The 21,507-nt window shown below is 37.6% G+C and overlaps 1 protein-coding gene across 1 annotated transcript in view; it reads right to left on the reverse strand.

The window, feature by feature from the left end:
- CCDC102B (coiled-coil domain containing 102B) overlaps window positions 1–21,507 on the reverse strand; it is a 256,141-nt gene that overhangs the window by 142,402 nt on the left and 92,232 nt on the right. The window contains exon 5 of the mRNA XM_068993959.1: window positions 21,083–21,199. Within this exon, the coding sequence (XP_068850060.1) occupies window positions 21,083–21,199 (117 nt within the window). The remainder of the gene's footprint in view (window positions 1–21,082; window positions 21,200–21,507) is intronic.

The raw sequence follows: 21,507 nt of genomic DNA on the forward strand, positions 1-21,507 counted from the left end.
TCCACTCAGCTGATAAGAATTTATCAGTTGAGAAGGAACAAAATCATTTCTTGGGAAATTTTGGTTGCATGGATATAGTTCATATATTCATTCACTCATTCACTTATTTACTATACCTTTCAACTTCCAGGCACTATGCTAGTCATTGTACATAGATGGTGAATGTAATAAAATATCATAAACACCATGGTTAAAGTACTGTACAATATAGACAAACTCACCTGAATGAATGGCCTATTTGATTTTCAGGGAATGGAGGTTGGCAACATGATTAAAATCAGAGGTATTTTAAAACTATTTGTTATGGATCAAGGTTGAAAATTACTTGTTTTAACATTGTTAGTTTCAAATGGCTTGATGGCAAAGTGCTGAATAGTACTGCACTATTATAAAGTAGTTTCCATGACTTTAAATTTTCAAAGAGAAATCAACATTAAGAAAATGTTAGACTTCAATAATATCTTTGGAAATTAATTTTGATTAAAAAGTCTAAAAACTGCTTTTTCATACACACATAATTGAGCCATTATTGTAGAAAATGTTCTGTTCCCAAATCTAAGTGAGGCTCTGGTTTCTGAAAAAACAGGAAACTAAAATTACATTCTTGGCACTAGACCTTCTCTATCAATTAAACATAATAAACTAAGGGATCAAATTTTAGATGACGTGACTTGACATTTGGGGTGCCTGTTTGGGATATGAGGTGAAAACAGTATTTCACAATCCAATTTAGAACATGACATGACTTTAATTATTAAGATTAATGCTTAAACTTTTTGACTAGCATCACATCACTTATCAGAATGAAAATAATAAAGTTTTAATAAAAAATCATCAGCTTTGTGATGAAAAATTAATTTTATGAGAATAAATGTATTCTTGGTCAAGGACAAATAGGGTGCTATGTCAAGTCTTTGTAAAACTTTAGGCATTTAAAAGACATTGCTGAATGTGAATTTATACCTAATAACAGATAACAAGTAGAAATAGAATTTTAAATAAATAATAGATGGCTTGAATGAAAAAAATCTAAATTTAAAAAGTTGAAGGAATTATATTAACAGCAATAACAACAAAACTTAAATAATGATGTGTTATTATTTACTATTTGAAGGTTTTTATTGACATACCAATTATCTGATAAATTTAGGCATATAATAAACATCAAAAAAGTATGGGTTTGTGAAAACTGGATCATAAATTTTATTAGCAATTTTATTTTTATTTCATCTTTAATGATTCTTTCTTGTCAGATTATTCTTTTCTAAGAATCATACAAAATCTACTACCTTAAAAGCCATTCAATTAAATGTGGAGTTAAAAGGAATGAAAGAAATATCAGGTATTACTTTAAGCTTTCAGAGTATTTTGTAAGCAGTTCTAACAACTGATCAATTTGAAATGGAATTCTATTGATTCACTTCCAATGATCAACAGAAAAATTCTAGAACATTTTAATTCTAACTGTAATACACTATGAATTTTAATAATGAAAGTGTTAGTCTCTTACTTATGTCTGACTTTTTACAACACCATGGACTGTAGCCCACCAGGCTCCTCTGTCCATGGAATTCTCCAGACAAGAATACTGGAGTAGGTAACCATTCCCTTCTCCAGGGGATCTTCCCAGCCCAGGGACTGAACCTGGGTCTCCTGCATTGTAGGCAGATTCTTTACCATCTGAACAGCCAGGGAAGGAGAATCAAGCTAAAAGTATCTCAACAAAAGGAAGTAAGAGATGTATGTGAATATTCTAAGAGCCAAGAGCCCAGTCATGACATATTAGGAGCTTAGGAGAGTAGGTAAGAAAGCAAGTTAAACAAGCAGATACTTACACTTAGAAGGAAGTGTGATTTAAAGGATCATTTGAGTTTCTTATGAAAAAAATATAATATTGTGATTATTCCCAAGGACCAAATTGAGTCATTTCTTTTATTCATATATATGTATATAAGTGTTTATGTATTTACTTCTTTCCTTCCTTCCTTCCAGCTTTATTGAGATATGAGTGACATATGTGTTCACAACCTAACAATTTGGTCATTTCTAATTATATTCATCTATAAACTCAATCTTTGCCCCTTGTCATTGCTTAATACTGCTGAAAGGACATCAGTAGCAGATTGCAATGAACAAAATAACTCGAATGTAAGTTTTATGAAACCAGAATTGGGTCAGTTTGCTCATCATCTGGCACCAAACACACGCTAGATCAGCGCTTCACAAGGACCTGCTGAAGGAAGGAAAACATGCATACTCTGTCTCTAGCAAGAAGCTCCTTTGTATTTCATTCACAGCAACTGGGCACAAAGTGAAATAAGATAGCATCGTAGCAGAGCCAGTCATTCACTCACCGATTCAACTGCCAACAGAATTTCTCAGGGCATTTACTCTTAAGTCTTATTACTGTTGTCGTAGCTCCTTTGTATTTTGTGATAGGAATGAGGTAAAGACAGGATTTTTTCAGTAAAATGACCAAAAGTTGAATCCAATTCTTTTTATCCCAAGACACTATTTTTCATTTATAAAATATGGAAAGTATTTCCTACAACTTAGTATTATGAGACAGGAATGATTTAGGGAAAATAGCTATTAAACTTTCAAACTCAACATAAATATTTCTGTCATAAATATGTTTTCTAAAGAACAAAGCATACCAACAGCCAATTCAAATAATAACAGGTGAAAAAGTGTATTATTTTTCAGCATGTTTTATCAAGACAACAATCATTTTGTAAATCGACCTTGTTGACTGAGAAGACCCCCCAACCGAATGCATGATATGGTGTTCTTCAGGCCAGTGAGTGTTGCGTACAAACAATGTGCATGTTCCAGCAATAGATTTGCAAATAGTCAGAATTTTCATTTCAGACAAGTTAGCTATAAAACCTCATTACAAACACCGTGCTTTTGAAGAGATAAAAAGCAGGAAGCTTGTCACTCCCTAGCAGTAAAAGATGATTACCCTTTTACTGAGGACCTAGTATGTTCCTGGTAAATAAGCTCTAAGGTTATTTCTTATCCTTACCACCATCCTGTAAGTTTGTGTGTGCTACACACGAGAAGGGAAACTGGGGTTCTGACAGTAGAAGTAATGTCAAGGTGGACAAAGGGTCCAAGCCAGGGTTCACCTAAGGTTCCTCTCTGCCTTCAATATGAGTTCATCCCACCCACACGAGGCTAACAGACACCCACTTATATAAGGATACAACCACATTCTGAATCCATTGTGCTGCACTGTAGAAGGGAGATCAAACCAGTCAAACCTAAAGGAAATCAACCCTGAATATTCACTGGAAGGACTGACGCTGAAGCTGAAACTCTGATATTTTGGCCAACTGATACAAAGAGCCAAATCATTGGAAAACACCTTGATGCTGTGAAAGATTGAAGGAAAAAGGAGAAGGGGGCAACGGAGGATGAGGTGGTTGGACGGCATCTCTGACTCAATGGACATGAGTTTGAGTAAATTCAGGGAGTTGGTGATGGACAAGGAAGCCTGGTATGCTGCAGTCCATGGGGTCACAAAGAGTCGGACATGACTGAGCAACTGAACTGAGTAACAGCTTATGGTCATTCTAGTCATCACTTCCTCATTGACCTATACATTTTGCAGGTCATGAGATGGTTACTTATGATTTCATAACTTTTAGAGTATCCTTATAATAAGTAAACATGAACTTGAGCAAACTCTAGGAGATAGTAAAGGACAGGGAAGCCTGACATGCTGCAGTCCACGGGGTTGCAAAGAGTTGGACACAACTTGGCGACTGAAAAACAACAACTAGGAAAAACTGTGTAAATATAAAATACTTAATAAAATCTGCACTAGGAAATTAAGAAAATCATAAAGGGTAGATCCTCTTTATTTCCAAAATCTCTCCTAAAAGTAATTTTCAGTTCAGTTCAGTTCAGTCGCTCAGTCATGTCCGACTCTTTGCAACCCCATGAATTGAAGCACGCTGGGCCTCCCTGTCCATCACCAACTCCCGGAGTTCACTCAGACTCACATCCATCGAGTCCGTGATGCCATCCAGCCATCTCATCCTCGGTCGTCCCCTTCTCCTCCTGCCCCCAATCCCTCCCAGCACCAGAGTCTTTTCCAATGAGTCAACTCTTCGCATGAGGTGGCCAAAGTAAGCAGCAGCAGCTTTCTTCACAGTCCAACTCTCACATCCATACATGACCACAGGAAAAACCATAGCGTTGACTAGACAGACCTTTGTTGGCAAAGTAATGTCTCTGCTTTTCAATATGCTATCTAGGTTGGTCATAACTTCTCTTCCAAGGAGTAATTTTAGAAGTATACAAACTTTCTTGGCCCCAGGTATGGTCTTCTCAGAGATTTTGACAGTTCTCAGTGTCTAAAGAACAGGAAATCTGTGGAAATCACCTAAAGTTAAGGTTTTCCACTCAACTGAGATTATGTTTCATGTTAATCAATGTATTTATTTTTTCTAAAGGATTAACCACCATTTTAATTAAAATTTATATTGACTATTATATTATACTCTGATGGTTCAAATAAAACAGAAACTTAACTTTAATTATTAACACTGAGCTGTAAAGAAGAAAAAAGTACATAGTATATTATTTATATGGGGGAAAGAGTAGAAAAGAAGATAGTAGAATGAATTAGATCTAGAGTATGATGATAAAAATGAAATAGTGGCAAAAGTATTAATGAGAAACCCCTAAATCACCACTTTATGTCAAGAATGACTTAGTGTAACAATTTTATGTTTTAATATTGCTTTTTTAATATCTGCTTTGGGGGGAAATTTGACAAAAGAGATATATTGATGAATTCTTTCAAGAAACAGTGAAGAATAAAAAATGAGTTTGTTTCATTGATCAAACCAGAATCACACAAACTTTTTAAGTATTAAAATAAGATTGTTCATTAAAAAGACTAATATTAATATTATAATAAGCAAGTTCATTCCTTCCATTCATCTTTAATCTAAAGTCAGTACTTTTTACAGCCTCCTCTACTTACCACTGGCTTCCAGTGACAGCTGTTGATAGATCAACTGTCCTTATGCAGGTGACTCTGAGTCTGGGTTCTTAACTCTGCTGTTTCTTTAGCCTCCCAATCCTTTACCCAGGTACTACTCTATTTATAATACATATATATTATATTTATAAATATGATTTTCTCTGGTATATATACATATATATATACTTAATTGGTCTTATATTCAACAGTATCTTTAAACTCTCATGAATTATATTTTATGGATTAGTTTGTGTTCTCTAAATAATTATACCTTCTGTGATCATTACAATTTTGTATCTTTCCAATTCTTATAACTTTATTACTTTTCCTCTTTTGTTGAACTGCCTGGCATCTGAAACAGAATATTAAATAAAAAGTGGTACCATGCTTCTGGTTTTGTTGTTCACTCGTTAAGTCATGTCCAACACTTTGTGACCCCATGGACATACCAGGCTTCCTTGTCCTTCACTATCTCCATGGATTTGCTCAAATACATGTCCATTCAGTCAGTGATGCTGTATAACCATCTCATCCTCTGTCGCCCCCTTCTCCTCCCGCCCTCAGTTTTTCCCAGCATCAGGATCTTTTCAAATCAGTCAGTTCTTCATAAAAGGTGGCCAAAGTACTGGAGCTTCAGCATCAGTCCTTCTGAATGTTCAGGGTTGATTTCCTTTGCTGGTTTGCTCTCCTTGTAGTTCAGGGACTCTCAAGAGTCTTCTCCAACACCACAATTTGAAAACATCAATTCTTCGGTGCTCAGCCTTCTCCATGGTCCAACTCTCACATCCATACATGACTACTAGAAAAACCATAGCTTTGATTATATAGATCTTTGTCGGCAAAGTGATATCTCTGCTTTTTAATATGCTGTCTAGGTTTGTCAAGCTTCTAATACTTCATCACTAAATAAAATATTTGCTCCACAATTTTGTTACTCCATCAGGTTTAAAAAGTTCACTTTGAGTCCTAAATATGCTAAAATGTTTTTTCCTATAATCATGAATTGAGTTGTACAACTGTTTTTTTAAGCAACTTTAGAAGTAACTACATAATTGACTTTTTCTTGTACTCTGTTTTGTGCTGACTTACATAATAAAAGACCTAATATTATAGTATACCTTGTATTCCTGTGACAAATTTTTATTCATCAAAATATTAAGACTACTCATATTTGGTCAATATTGTTGCCATTATATTTATGTGTGAAATTGATTATCATCTTCCTTGCTTATATTACCCTTGTCTAGATGCAGTATAAGGATTAAACTAATACAATAAAAAGAATTGGGAAGTTTTCTCTCTTTTTTTTCCTCTTTTTTAGAAGATGCTCTATAAAACTAGAATCATCTACATAGAATGGTAGAATTTAACCATAAAGTATTCTGATGCTAGAGTATTATTATAAAAAGTTTTAATTCATTAATTTTTAATTTACTTTATTTAATGTTATAAATGGATTTCAGCTTTCTATTTTCATAAGAGTCATACTGGGTAAGTTATATTTTCTGGTCAATAATTCATTTCATGTAAGATTTTATTTTTATTAGAATTCTCTCTGCAGAGTGGTTCCCTATCTTTGTAAACCTCTGATATATCTAAAATTTGGTCCCTTTTTTATTACTAGGCTTTTAAAATTATATCTCTTAATTAATTTTGCCTTAATTAATTTTTCAAAAAACCAACTTCTGTCTTTGCTAACTCTATTCTACTTTTTTTGTATTAATTCCTAATATTGACTTTCTCTCTTTCTACATTCATTGTGCTTTTTTTTTTTCTGTTAGGATTTAGTTTGCTAAATTTGTCTTTGATATTGGGTTAATCTGGATATTTCAAGAAGCAACTCTTACAGCTGGCATTTAAAATACAATAAATTGACTGCGGGGACTGCATAGGAGAGAGAATGGGGGAGAGACAGGAAAGGCCGAGAACAGTCAGACTGGGATCAGGAATGACTGCATGAGGGAGAGACAGGGAAGGAAGGCAGATTGGGTCTGATCATCTCAGACATCAAAGCCTTCCTCGGAAAGGGAGGTGAGGACACAGAGTATTTGAGTCAAAGTCATTAGTGAGAAGGGTTGCATGTCCCAACACCAGGAGGCCTGTCTTTGGCTGCGAGTTGTCTATGAGAAGTGCACTGTCATTCCCTGGATTTCAGACGAGGGCAGCTGGGGTTCTGGGTTAATTACACTCATTGTAATTGAGATCTGAGAAGCACTGTCCCACGGCAGACATAACCATTTCCGAATATAGTCACTGATGTTAAAAATATCCCTGAATTCTGCAGCATCCCTCAAGATTTCAGTGTTTTTTATCCTTCAGCCTTAAATTCCATTAAATTTCTCTTTGACCTATGTTACTTAAATGTCTGTTTTACAATATAAAAGAAATGAGTTTCTTAAAGTTATTTTTCTGTAAGCAATGCTATGATAAATGACCACCTAGGGTCAAAAGAGAGTATCTTTTGGGGATCACATCATTTAGAACATGACTATAGACTAAAACTTTCTTTCTCAACACAGCCTCTGAAAATTAAAAATGGAAAGAAATAAAATCACCTATTCCATGAGTATAATTTAGAGATGGTACAGAAACCTTGATTCACACGCAACAGGGAAGATAAATATCCAAGAGCCACAGAGCATTCTCTGGAGACCAGGTGGCACTCTCAGAGAAACAGTGTGCAGAAGAGAGCAGACCAGTCAGGGTGGACATCCTGCAAGAGAAGACACCACCTACAGAGGCAAGTATTGATACTAACAAGGGATTTGAGACCTGGAGGATCAGAACTAGCCACTGGTTTCCTCAGTATGTTTGGCCCTTAAAACCTTATAGTCACCAAGTTGTATTAATAGGTACATGGGAAACCAATGTATTTTGAATACATCATGCATGCTTGCTCAGTCGCTCAGTCAAGTCCTACTCTTCTGCCAACCAATGGACTGCAGCCCACCAGGCTCCTCTGGCCATGGGAATTCCTAGGCAAGAATACTGGAGTGGGTTGCCATTTCCTTCTCCAGGGGATCTTCCCGATGCAGGGATCGAACCCAGGTCACATCAATCTCCTGGCAGGCAGATTCTCTACTGTGCCACCCGGGAAACCCATTTTGAACACATCAAATGTAGTCAAATATAAACACATCAAATCATACTCCCAGCGAGTATATTATGCTCATTATGCCCTACCCCCATTTTATTTTTTTCTGTCAACCTCGCAGAAGTTTGAAACAGAAGGCTCTCATCTTTTGCATTTGCACCTTGTCTTCTTCCCATCTACTCATCTAGTTTAAGGCACATGCTTCCACAATGTCTCTCTTGATACAAAAGCATGTTTTCTAAGGGAAGCATTTTTGAGGATGATAATAGGAAAGTTCTCAATCAAATGCCTCTAGCATGAAACAGAATATTTCTCTCTACTGGAGATTTGAATCATGATTCAGTGCAACTATATTGTAACATATGTAGTAAAGCCATTTTGAAGTTGAAGCATTGAGGGGAATACTTAATATGAAGACACAAAAGTGTTAATAGCATTATAAAATGAACTAGCTAGATTCTGTTATTCCTCCCATGGAAAGCAGTAAGCAGGATCTTGAAAAAACCGTACAGAACCTGCAGGCCAAGGGAACAGAAGTCCCAAATGCATGCGTGTGAACCAAAGAGAATAAGACCCAGAGGGCATCACAGCAGAGATCTTAAGAAGCCAGAGGACACTGAGAAAACTCAAGGTGCCTCAAGGTTGGGATTTCAGAAATGTGCAGGAATTTCTGAAGACACAGGCTGATCCTGAGACTCTAACATTTAAGAGTTTTGATTAACACAATTTCTTCTATTACCTCTGACATCCCAATCTTCAGTAGACTGTTTTCTACCCAACGAAAGTTAGTAAGAAATTTACAGTTAAAGACATTAAATCTCAGATTGTAATTAAATCACCAGCTCAATGGGTGTGAATTTGAGCATACTCAGGGAAATACTGGGCTTCCCTGGTGGCTCAGACAGTAAAGAATCTGCCTGCAATGCAGGAGACCCCAGTTCAATCCCTGGGTCAGGAAGATCTCCTGGAGAAGGGAATGGCTATCCACTCCTGTATTCTCGCCTAGAGAATTGCACAGACAGAGGAGCCTGGCATGCTGCAGTCCATGGGGTTGCAAAGAATTGGCCACAACTTAGCTACCGAACAACAACAATTAAATCATCAATCTAACTTAGCCAGAAAACTTTCCCAAAAACCTAGTCATCTGGAAAAGATACTGCTGTTGAGATACCCAAGCAAAGACTTTCAAATCCTGCATTTCACTCCACATTATTTAAAACCCTTTCTGAAAAAATAAAATCTGTTACTTGAGGCACTTAATACTTCCTGGATAAATGATTACTGGTTTCCATCCATTATTCGGTTTTATATTTATCAGTTTTCTGGAACTCCAGGACAAGTGACAGGTTTCAGCTTGGATAATTGGACTATTTAGACTTATATTTGTCTAAATGACCAGAATGCATATCCATGTGTGACAGTTTGATTTTCACTTTTCCAAGAATATTATTTTTCTCTGATGGTTTACTTATATCGCATATCTTTTTATAGATTCTGGTTCCTGAGTTTCATCAATAAGAACTCAAAATGTGCCAGAACGCTTAAATCCATAACACTAACAGGCTTCTAAATTAACCTGCTTGCAAACGTCAATATCCTCTTTCAAAATTATATAATCATTTCTGATACATTCATCATGTTGTCAGTAATCTAGGTCTCTTTGCTAGAACATGTAAAGTCAATAAGAAGTATATGATCCAAGTGATTTAAATGAATTCAAATCAACACCTATTGTGGCAATTTCAGAAAATTAAATTATGATGCCACCAGATTTCTAATTATATGACACCCTCCTCATTAAAGAAGATTCCATTTAACTGTGTCAGTAAATAAAGTCTCAGGCATTTCTTCATCTAAAATTCCTAACTAGCCCAACTCCCCCAGCACCACGCACATCTACTTTGTAGCTCCCCTAGAGTTGAACATAAGTAATGAACTGCGTGATTTTTTTTTTTTTTTATGAATGCTGTGTCTCTCATTGAAGGCAGTTCTCTGAGGTCAGGCTCATTTCTACTTTAGACACCACTGAGTTACTATTAATAGATCCTAGCACAGCTTCAGTCCTGTCTGATTCTTTGTGATCCTGAGGACTGTAGCCCACCAGGCTCCTCTGTCCATGGGATTCTCCAGCAAGAATACTGAGGTGGGTTGCCATTTCCTCCTCTAGGGGAACTTCCTCACGCAGGAATTGAACCAGTGTCTCCTGCCCTGGCAGAAAGATTCTTTACCACTAGCACCACCTGGGAAGTATAGTGAAAGTGAAAGTCACTCAATCGTGTCTGACTCTTGGCAAACCCTTGAACTATACAGTCCATGGAATTCTCCAGGCCAGAATACTAGAATGAGTAGCCATTCCCTTCTCCAGGGGATCTTCCCAACCCTGGGATTGAACCCAGGTCTCCCACATTGCAGGCAGATTGTTTACCAGCTGAGCCAGGGAAGAACAGGAGGACAGTACAATATTTCTAGAATTAAAAATTGAATTTATAATTTAATAAAACACCTTAAAAACGTTTTCTCTTTTAAAGCAGAGAACAAAACACTCTCTACCCTCTGTGTTCCCCCACCCCCACTCTACCTTGAAAAACATTTAGGAATGAATTGCTCCTCTCCTAGTAATCAAATTATGCACACAAACAACATAATCTATAGTTGAGTAAGAAGAAAAGGAAGAACTTTTTATTTACCATCAATATCCCAATATGTTAAAAAACAAAACAAAACCCAACTCTTCAATATATTCTCCTTCTCAACAAAATTGCTCTAAATTTTTTTACATGTCAAATTATGCAGTTAGACATGAGCAACACAGGGTGGTCTAACGAAAAAGATTCAAGATAATCTCTAAACCCCACTCCAGACACCCTGTAATGTGGCCCTGGAAAGCTCATGGATAGGCTATTAATACAAAATAACCACAGACTTTTCCAACTTGCAGGCTGCCTAGGCACACAGTGGATACAAACTAACCACAGGGGCTTCTCCAACTTCAGCACATGACACCTTGATGCACAGCTGTGTCAAGTGACCTTAGGCAGCCCAGAGCCTATAAAAGGCTCATAAATATTCTATACATGCCTACATCTAATTAGAGCAGGCTGAATTATGGGAAAGACATGAGCAATAGAGCCTGTTGCTTTGCAACTTGCAACAATCAATCAAAACTGTCATTCCACGCCCACCTGGATGAATATGTAAAAGCTTTGTCTTGAAAACCATGTATCTCATCATTCCATTGCCAGTCCCTCTCTCGGCTTGGCCCACTTCTTCCTTGAGATGTTTTTCTGTTCTTTCTTCAATACAGTAGTTTTTGCCACTGCTAAGACTTCAGATTCTTCTTTGTGTCCTTACTAAGAACAGAGGCCCATGAGGAAGGGTCCTCTTTGACCCTCCCTATTGGGTAACAGTAGAATATTGTTTGTATTACGTTTATTTGCTGGCAATACTGCGGTCTTTAGCTGTCTCACACGCTACTCTCTTTACCACAGTCCTCACCTCTACCTTTCCTCTTTACATGACTTCCATGCTATTCACATCTCATCCTTCACATCTCATCCTCAACACCTTTCCTATGAGCTCACATAGATCACTATTCTCCATGCATCTAAGTACATAACACCCTGGGTTTAACTATCTGGGTTGGTTGGTTTGCTTCCCAAGGTGGCAACCACTCTATTGAATCCCCAGTGCTTAATTCTAGTACCAAGTATACTGGATATTGTTGCTAAATATTTGCTGAATAAATAACTGAATTAGACAATGAGTGGATAAGCAAATAAACTACAATTTCATTGCCAGGCCTTGTTTTTCATTTCACTGTCATTTTGAGAATCCAGTCGGTATGCACACATGGAGAAAATTTGCCTTAAACCCCAACAATGACACAATTGCTGAACATAAAAAAAAATCTTATGTTACAAAATGTTTATGTTTTATCCTGCATAAGCAAAATAAAGAAGACTACTTATATAATCACAAGTCAAATTTAACATGTTACCCATCTGGGCCTTTTTGTCTTAATAAGCACCATTTTAAAAGTTAATAAATATAGACATTCTGAAAAAGAGAAAAATGAATATATTTGGTTCCTTCAGCTTATATCATACTGCATTCAGTTAGGATGAGGAAGAAAAAGAAATCATTTCAAGAGCACTGGTGGGAGGGAGGCTCTAGAGGGAAGGGATATGCGTATTCTTATGGTTGATTCATGTTGTTGTATGGTGGAAACTAACACAGCATTGCAAAGCAATTATCCTTCATTTAAAAAATAAAGAGCATACTCTCATATGATGTGAAAAGATTATAATCCAAATGAAGCATCAGAGAAAATGTGTCAAAGGCGTGGGGAGGGGGACACATCCAATGCCATTGTGCAATTCACTAACTTCAGAAAGGACCCTGTGAAATGCAGGACTACCTGGTAACTCTCATGTTCTTTCCAGCTCCAGACTCTCATGGTCTTTGTCCACATAATCACTGGAGATTTGCCTGAGTGTCAATGAGTGAAAAGATATAATTCAAAACACTTAGTGATTCAAGAATAGGAAAGGATTCTACTCCTTTGGAAGGTATACAGACTAATTTTGGAGCCAGATTATTCACATTAAAAGATGCAATCCCCCCAGCAAACATGTATTGGAGACCTATTGGCACCAGAAACTGTGGTCAGTGCAGTACTGTAAGACAGTGCCCTTAAATTCCAAAAAGTTTACAGCTGCGGAGAGGAAGAACACATGCATATTATAGAAGTATCCTGAAGTCTTCTATGGGATATCACAGAATTATCTACAGTGTTACTAAAGTGTAAAAATCTGATTGTCATTCCGATATAGGATCTACAAAATGATATTAGAATGACAAGGGAGAAAACGTGTATTCCTTACATGCCTACTACATATGTGTAATGTACAATGTTTAGTACTTCACATATATGGATGAATTAATCCTTTAGATGAGCTATTACTTAAACTGTTTTCAAGACAATCAAACAGACTCAGAAAGCCTACATAAGGACTTCCCTTGTGGCTCAGAGGTAAAGAATCTGCCTGTCAATGAAAGAGACATTCATTTGATCCTTGGATGGAGAAGATCCTACATGCCATGGAACAACTAAACACGAGCACCACAACTACTGAGCCTGTGCTCTAGAGCCGGGAGCTGCAGCTACCGAGCCACGGGCTGCAACTACTGAAGCCCATGTGCCCCAAGCTCATCTCTGGAACAAGAGAAGCCACCGCATTTAGAAGCCTGTTCACTGCAATTAGAGAAGAGCCCTTGCAGCAACGAAGACCCAGGACAGCCAAACATAGATAAATAAAAAGTATTTTCTGAAAAAAGAAGAAGACCTATGTAGTTGTTAGGAAGCCAGATGGTAAGAAGGTACCAAGATAAGAATTTGGACTCAGGTCTCTGGGACCCCAAAAATGGAAATAAAGCTAAAGATGCCTATTTTCAGAGGAGTATATAGAAAGGGTGGAACTTGTCATACATACTGAGAGAAGACTGGAAGTTTTTAACTGTATTTTGAGATAATTGTACATTCTTAAGCAGTTGTAAGAAATGATCAAAATAAATCCCAAGTGCCCTATATACTGTGTGGCCAAGTGGTAACATCTTACAACTCTATAGTTGTAACAATGTAATAACCAGATGTCAACAATCATATAGTCAAAATAGGGGGCATTTTCATCAGAAGGATGTATCATGTTGCCTCTTTATAGCCACACACACTCCCCTCCCATCCCTCCTTCATCCCCTGAAACCACTAATCTGCTCTCTGTTTTGAAATATGTATAATTTCAGTACTGTAATACAAATGGAATTATGGGCTTATGTTATCTTCTAAGATTTTTCACTCAACATGCTTCTCCAAAGATGCATCCAGATTGCTGTACAGATAAAAAAATTCATTCCATTTAACTGCTGAGGTATATCCCAAGGTATGATTGTATTACTGTTTCCTCATGGAAGGTATTGATTTTGTATCCAAATTTTGGCATTTACAAACAAAAACTGCTTTAAAGATCCATGGGTAAGTGTGGATATACGTTTGAAGGTATACATTCTCATTTCTCTGAGAGAAATACCCAGGAGTGCAACTTCTTCGTCATATGAGAGTTGTTATTTGGGAACCCACCAGACTGTTTTCCTGTGTGATTGTATGATTTACGTTTCCTGCAGAAAGGTGCATGGCCAGGAGTTCTGCATTCTCACCAGCATTGCTGTTGTTACTAATTTCTATTTTAGCCATTCTGTTAAGTATGTAGTTACAAGCTCACGGTGGTTTTAATTTGCATTCCCTTGATGGCTCATGTATTGACATCTTTTCATGTGCTTGCTTACTGGAGACAATTTATCTTAGTTTTTTTTCATCTGAAAGTGTCCTAAAGGACACGTTGACTGGATATAGTATTTGAGTTGACAATTCTTTTAGAATTTGGACAAGTGTGTGCTACTTTTTTCTGGCCTCCATGGTTTCTGATGCAATTTTCACTGCCATTTGGATTATTTCTTCCCTATAGCTCAGGTGTAATTTCCTTCCTGTTGTCAAGATTATTTTTTCTTAATTCTCCACATGTTGACTAATGTGTCTTGATGTGGACCTACTTGAGGTTATACTGATTGGGGTTTGCTAAGCATCTTGGAGAAGGAAATGGTAACCCACTCCAGTGTTCTTGCCTGGAGAATCCCAGGGACAGTGGAGCCTGGTGGGCTGCCATCTATGGGGTCACACAGAGTCGGACACGACTGAAGCAACTTAGCAGCAGCAGCAGCAAGCATCTTGACTGCAGATTTGACCCTTTTCCTAAATTTGGAAAATTTTCACTCTATTTCTTTGAGTAATATTTTCAGCCCACATAATTTCTCCTCTCACACTGGCCTCCAGAGGCTTAAGTGTTTGATACTTGTTAGCATCCCACAGGCCCCCTACCACAATCCTTGTTAGCAAAGGCTTTTTCTCTTCCAGACTGTTTCAGACTGGATTCTTTCCCCTCTCCCTTCCATTCATTTTTTTTTTTTTTAATTGTGGTTACTATGCTTTTCCCTTCTAACCTTTCCATTTGTTTCTTTTTTGTATTTTCTATTTCTCTGGTGAGGCCAGAGGTAAAGAACTCACCATCAATACAGGAGACACAAGAGACTAGGGTTCAATCTCTGGACTGGGAAGATCCCCTGGAGCAGGGCATGGCAACTCACTTCAGTATTCTTGCCTGGAGAATCCCATGGATGGAGGAGCCTGGTGGGCTACAGTCCAAGGGGTTGCAAAGAGTCAGACATGACTGAGCAGCTAAGCGTAAGTGGCTATTTTTTCTATTTGTTTCAAGCATGGTTACTATTGCTGATTAGAGCGTTTTTATGATGGCCACTTTAAAATCCTTGCCAAGGAATGCAAACATCTCTGTCTTTGCAGAATCGGCATTTCTTGCTTGTGTTTTTCATTCATTCTGAGATATTTTGGTTCTTGATATGATGAGGAATATTCAGTTGTGTTCTGAACATATTCAGTATTATCTTATGAGACTCTATTTTATCTAAACATAGGTGGGTTCCTCTGACACACCATTCTGGAAGATAAAGAGGCAGCACTAACTCATTACTTCCAGATGAAGGTTCAAGTCCAGGTTCCCCACAAACCTCCACTGATACCTGGGTGGGGATGCCCCCTGCTGGAGGGGGATGGGAGTCACCGCTTCCACTAGACCTTGTGAGCTGGGGGAGGGTGGAGGTGAAATATAGGCTCCCCACCTGATTTTCACTGACACCAGGGAAAAGGTCTGGGGGTCTCATTACTGCCCAACGGGGATGACACCCTGGCTTCAACTCAGTCTTCAATGCCACCACTTCAGAAGAAAGGACAGAGCAACTTTCTACTGCCTTGCAAGAGTGAAAGTGTGGGCTCCCCAGTCAGCTTTATTAACAGGAGTTGAGGTGGAGTACCACTGTTTTCTGTAGTTATTTGGTAGGCTAGAACATTTCTAATCTAGAAGTTTCCTGTCTTGCTAAGCTGGCCATTCCCTAGTCCTTTGATTAGAGCAAATGGATGTCAGTTATCTTTTGTTTTCATCTGGTTGCATTGTATTTCCTGGTTTCTGGCCTCTTGCCAGCTCCAATTCTGGGATATATGCAGGGAAAAGAAAATCAGGCAACTCACTTCATGTCATTTCTTAGGTTCCAAGGTACCTGGCTGAAGGCCACTTCTCTTCAACTGGGAGAGTCCTTTATGTTTGCTTTACATATAGTTTTCAGAGTTTCTATGTGACTTATTGAGTTAAGAAGGAAAAAGTATGGGAAGACCCCCTGGAGTGGGAAATGCCAACCCTCTCCAGTATCCTTGCTGGGAAATTCCATGGACAGAGGAGCCTGGCAGGTTACAGTTCCCAGGGTCACAAGAATTGGACACGACTGAGCGACTAAACTACAACTAAGGGGAAAGCATATTGACTTAATCTTTCTGAAATGAAACAGGAATAAGATACAAATGTGTGAATTGGTGAGAAGAAAAAACAACAAACCACAGAAAATAAATATGAAATCAAAACCCCTGAAAATTTGAAACTGAAATGTAAGTGATACATTTTTTTTTTTTTTGGAATAATATAAGATAAACTAATTGTTTTCTCTTGGAAAATAATTATCCCAAAAATTTGGCCTAAAAAACGTACTGCAAGTGTTTCCTGATTATGAGTTTGCTTTCAAGCAGGAGCTAGGTTGTAGAAAGAAGTAATGAAGGCCAGTCCATGTCCATTCTAAACAAACTCTCCTTTCTAGTTCAAGGGGTCTTGACCTTAAACGTGGGGAAAAGATGAAATGCACTGGTTATGCATATGCATATATGCATGGTGGTGTTGGTCTCTCAGGCGTGTCCTACTCTTTGTGACCTCATGGACGGTAGCCCACGAGGCTCCTCTCCATGGAACTCTCCAGGCAAGAATACTGGAGTGGGTAGCCACTCCTTTCTCCAGGGGATCTTATTGACCCAGGGACTGAACCCAGGTCTCCTGCACTGCAGGCGGATTCCTTACCGTGTTAGCCACCAGAGAAGCCCCATTAACACATGCACACATGTGCATGTTAACATATATTTATCAAATGACTCCATGCTTAGAGAATTCACCTCATCACACACTGACTGGAAGAATCAATGTTTTAAATATTGTGGAGCCTTTTTTAAAATCAGGGCTGGGTTTTTCATTTCTTTGACCAATCCAATTTCCAAGATTGTCATCAAACTACTTCTGAAAGAGGCTGGGCAGATTGAAAGACAAGAAAAACACACTCCTCAAAGAGTTGAACACGACTGAATGACTGAACAACAGCAATCTCTGACTCAATGGGCCTGAGTTTGAGCAAACTCAGGGAGATGGTGATGGACAAAGAAGCCCAGTGTGCTGCAGTTAATGGGGTCGCAAAGAGTCAGACACGACTTAGTGACTAAACAACAGGTGAAAACAATATTGTTATTAAATTGGTGGGTGTTAGCAACAAACAGTTTCAAAAAAGGTGACCATGATATGCAAGAATCATCAATGGTTAGAAAATCATGATGTTTGATATAAAAATACTATTTTTTAATTCCAATAAGTAAAATCAATCACATTTCCAGAGTCATTGCTTTAGTAAATCCACAAGAAGAGGAGAAAATAAGGTAGCAATGTCAGTTACTGGCTGCTGCTAACACATGGCTTCAGGATTTAACTCAGAGCTGGTAACCTTAAGCTCCTAACCTGCTGAAAATCTGACCTAAGTGTGCACTCCTGAGAAATTGGAACTAAAGGAGAACAGAGGTAAAAGATGATCTCAATAACATTTGAAGTTGTCTTTGTAACCTTGAGCAACATTAAGTTCTTTAAGTTGTTTTCCATTAAAAGTAGCTAAGAATACACAGAACCCAAAAGTGTTAAAATATGAAATAAGATTCTATATTTCAACAACCCAGCAGTATATATTGATGTATGTAGTAAGTTCTCAGCAAATGGTAGCTATTACAATAAACATTATACAAATAAAAATGAGCAAACAACTAGAAGTGTATATTTAGTTCAATAAAATACAAATTAAAATGATCTTTTTGGCCTATCAACTAGGGAAGTATTAAAAAACAATAATATATCCTGTTGGCTATACAGTGAGCATGCTTATACATTGCAGGTGAGTACAAATGTAAATTTGATATAATTTTCTAATGGACAATTTGGCAGTGTGTATAAAATACTGAAAAAAAAAAAACATTCTTTTGAAAAAGTCTATTTCTAGGAATTTAACCTAAGCCATTTTTTAAATGTCTAAAGATGTATCTGCCCATGCATATTTACTGCAGTGCTGATTACATGTGAAAGTGAAAGTGTCAGTCTCTCAGTCGTGTTTCACTCTTTGAACCCCATGGACCATAGCCTGCCAGGCTCCTCTGTCCACGGAAATCTCCAGGCAAGAATACTGGAATGGGTAGCTGTTCCCTTCTCCAGGGGATCTTCCCAACCCAGGGACTAAACTCAGGTCTCCCACATTCCAGGCAGATTTATATATCTAATAATAAAAGTAAGCAGATTTTTAAAAAATAGATTATATTAAATTACAGTATAATCACCCAATGGCTTTTATGCAAACATAAAAAGCCATGATATGATCTTAAGACCTAAATGCAACCAGTATAAAAAGTGACACAATGCAATGGTTATGTCTTCTTTTAAAAAAAAAGATCATAGCTTCTATCCTGGTTTAAAATTCAAATGAACACATATACCCACCTACACAGCACACACACAGGGGCTCACTGTTTCTCTAAGAATTTCTCCCAATATTTGTTTTCTTTTGAACAAAGTCTTCTTTCTTCAGTTTAATTCAACTGAATACAGCATTCAAGTGCACACAGCCAAAAACATAGCCAATTCATGTCTACATTAGCTTTCAGCATTAAGAGCCTCACTAAGAGTTTCAAAATAGCAAAATTATGTCTCATAACGCTTGAATGTCTTGTGGGAAAGTGTCTTTAGGTGGGCAAACTGTATACGAATTTAAGATACATAATTGAGCTCTATGGAGGTGACATGGTTTCCTCAAAGAGTCTCAGAACTCTCTATTACACCAAACTAAAAAAGTCGTGCGTCAGAGATCCTGTATTGCTATGGTTCCCAAAATATTCTGAAAATGAGGATCTAAGACACAATTGCCAGCTTTTGAGGAGAGTAATAATACCCATATGTGACTTCCATGCATTTGTCTCTGACTCCTAAATAAGCCTGTATTCTACGTGCTGTTCAATACCTTATCAAAGATGCTTCCCAGATCTCAGGGCCAAGGAGAGGTGGTATCTACCCTGATGGTTTGGTTCCTCTTAGAAAACAAAAGTTAAAAGAGCCTTCATTTGTTTTTTCCTTTGACATAATTGTTAGGAAGAGATGTTTTCAACAGTTCAGTCTTTCTCATCAGGGTATCTCCATATGCCCTGCCTCCCCCAACACTCCTTATATGACTCAGAAGAGGTGACAAGGGAAAAACGAATCTCAGGCAGAGCTAACTACCTCGGCTAATTCCCAACAGTAAAGCACTCTGCCTCCAACACTTTTCCCCTGCAGTGTGTCATCTTTTGAAAAATCCTGTGTGGTGGCCAGTATTTCCTCTTACTTCTGTTATTACAACCTGTATACTGAGACTCAGAGGCTTAAGCAGTGGACCAGGATAAAGTGATCAGTAAGTGATGGAGCCATTTTTGCTCCAAAATCTATGCATTTTCCATTGTGCTATATCATCTGATATAAAACATACTGTGGTGTGAATTCAGTCTTGACAGAATTTTATAAGGGAGAAATCTTCTAATACAAATTACTTTCCTCCCAGTCTATTTTTCACTTGCTTAACTCCATTTCCTGAATTGTTCCTACACATTTGTATCTAAGACATCTTCCAGAATTACCTGTTACAAAATAAATAATTTATGATTTCCCACTTTTAATGCACTAACACAATGTTCTATAAAGTACAAACAATTTTTTCTCCCCTCCTATCTCTAAGAATAATTCCTTCTTTATCAACAAGGCTAACAAAATAGAGTGTATCATCTGAAAATTAATTTGTTGTTGATGTGGGAGTGGAATATAGAGATTTCCACTACTTTACTTGCTATATCTAAGAAATGGATTAACTATAACCAAAAGGACATTGTTCTGCCTACAGCTAGTTGCCAAAGGCCACATGAAATTCAACCAGAACTACATGCTACAAAACCTGTATGTCATTATTCCAGATAATATCTTAACACATCAGATCCCAGGCAGTTAATCAAAATTTTAGTAAGTATTTATTTACAGTAAAATGTATCAGCTATAGGGTGGTATTTTCAGTCAAATAATATCTTTGTAATATTCAGATAATTCAGACATAGTGTTGGACCAATATAATTTCACAGCATTTTAAATCACATTTTAAATCACTGGACTTCCATGGTGGTCCAGTGGTTAAGACTCTGTGATTCCACTGCAGAGGGAATGGGTTTAATCCCTGGACAGTGAACTTAAGATCCCACATGCCTTGCATTGTGTCCAAATTAATAAGTAAATCACATGCAAACTGAAGTATTATTCTTTATTTTCAGCAGCATTCTTTTTCATAAAATAACCCAAGATCCCCAGTTTTACTTCTTAGGACAGCATATCATTTAATAAACTTCAGATATGTTTTGGTACACTGCTGCTGCTGCTGCTAAGTCGCTTCAGTCGTGTCCGACTCTGTGCGACCCCACAGACAGCAGCCCACCAGGCTCCGCCGTCCCTGGGATTTTCCAGGCAAGAACACTGGAGTGGGTTGTCATTTCCTTCTCAAATGCATGAAAGTGAAAAGTGAAAGTGAAGTCACTGAGTCATGTCTAACTCTCAGCGACCCCATGGACTGCAGCCCACCAGGCTCCTCCGTCCATGGGATTTTCCAGGCAAGAGTACTGGAGTGGGGTCCCATTGCCTTCTCCGTTTGGTACACTACTCTATCCAAAATCTTACCTCTGCTCTTAACTCATAGACCACTCTGTCATTGCTGTTTTGAGATTTTGATTCTTCCTTTATAAGTCCTGATACTTCTTCCATTTCATTTTTATGTTGACCATGAAGAATGTCAAACTGCAAAAAGAAAAATTCATAATCACAAATTACAAAGGCTGGTTCCAGGATAATTCATATTAGTCTTTCATTTTGCTTTCAGTTTTTTTGTTGTTGTTGTTATGCGGAATCTGATAGGTTTTGTTGCTGCTATTATAGGTTTTGCAGTTGAACAGTGTATTTCTTTACACTTGCAGCTGAAAAATCCTGTGTTGTTGGAAAAGCAAATCAGCAAATATTCATTAATCTAAATCCACCAATTGAAAATTAGACAAATCTTCATTACCTCCACAGATTCTTAATAATTGACCAACCAGATTCTAAACTAA

The sequence above is a fragment of the Capricornis sumatraensis genome, chromosome 21, assembly GCF_032405125.1.
Source record: "Capricornis sumatraensis isolate serow.1 chromosome 21, serow.2, whole genome shotgun sequence".
NCBI classification, from domain to species: Eukaryota; Metazoa; Chordata; class Mammalia; order Artiodactyla; family Bovidae; genus Capricornis; species Capricornis sumatraensis.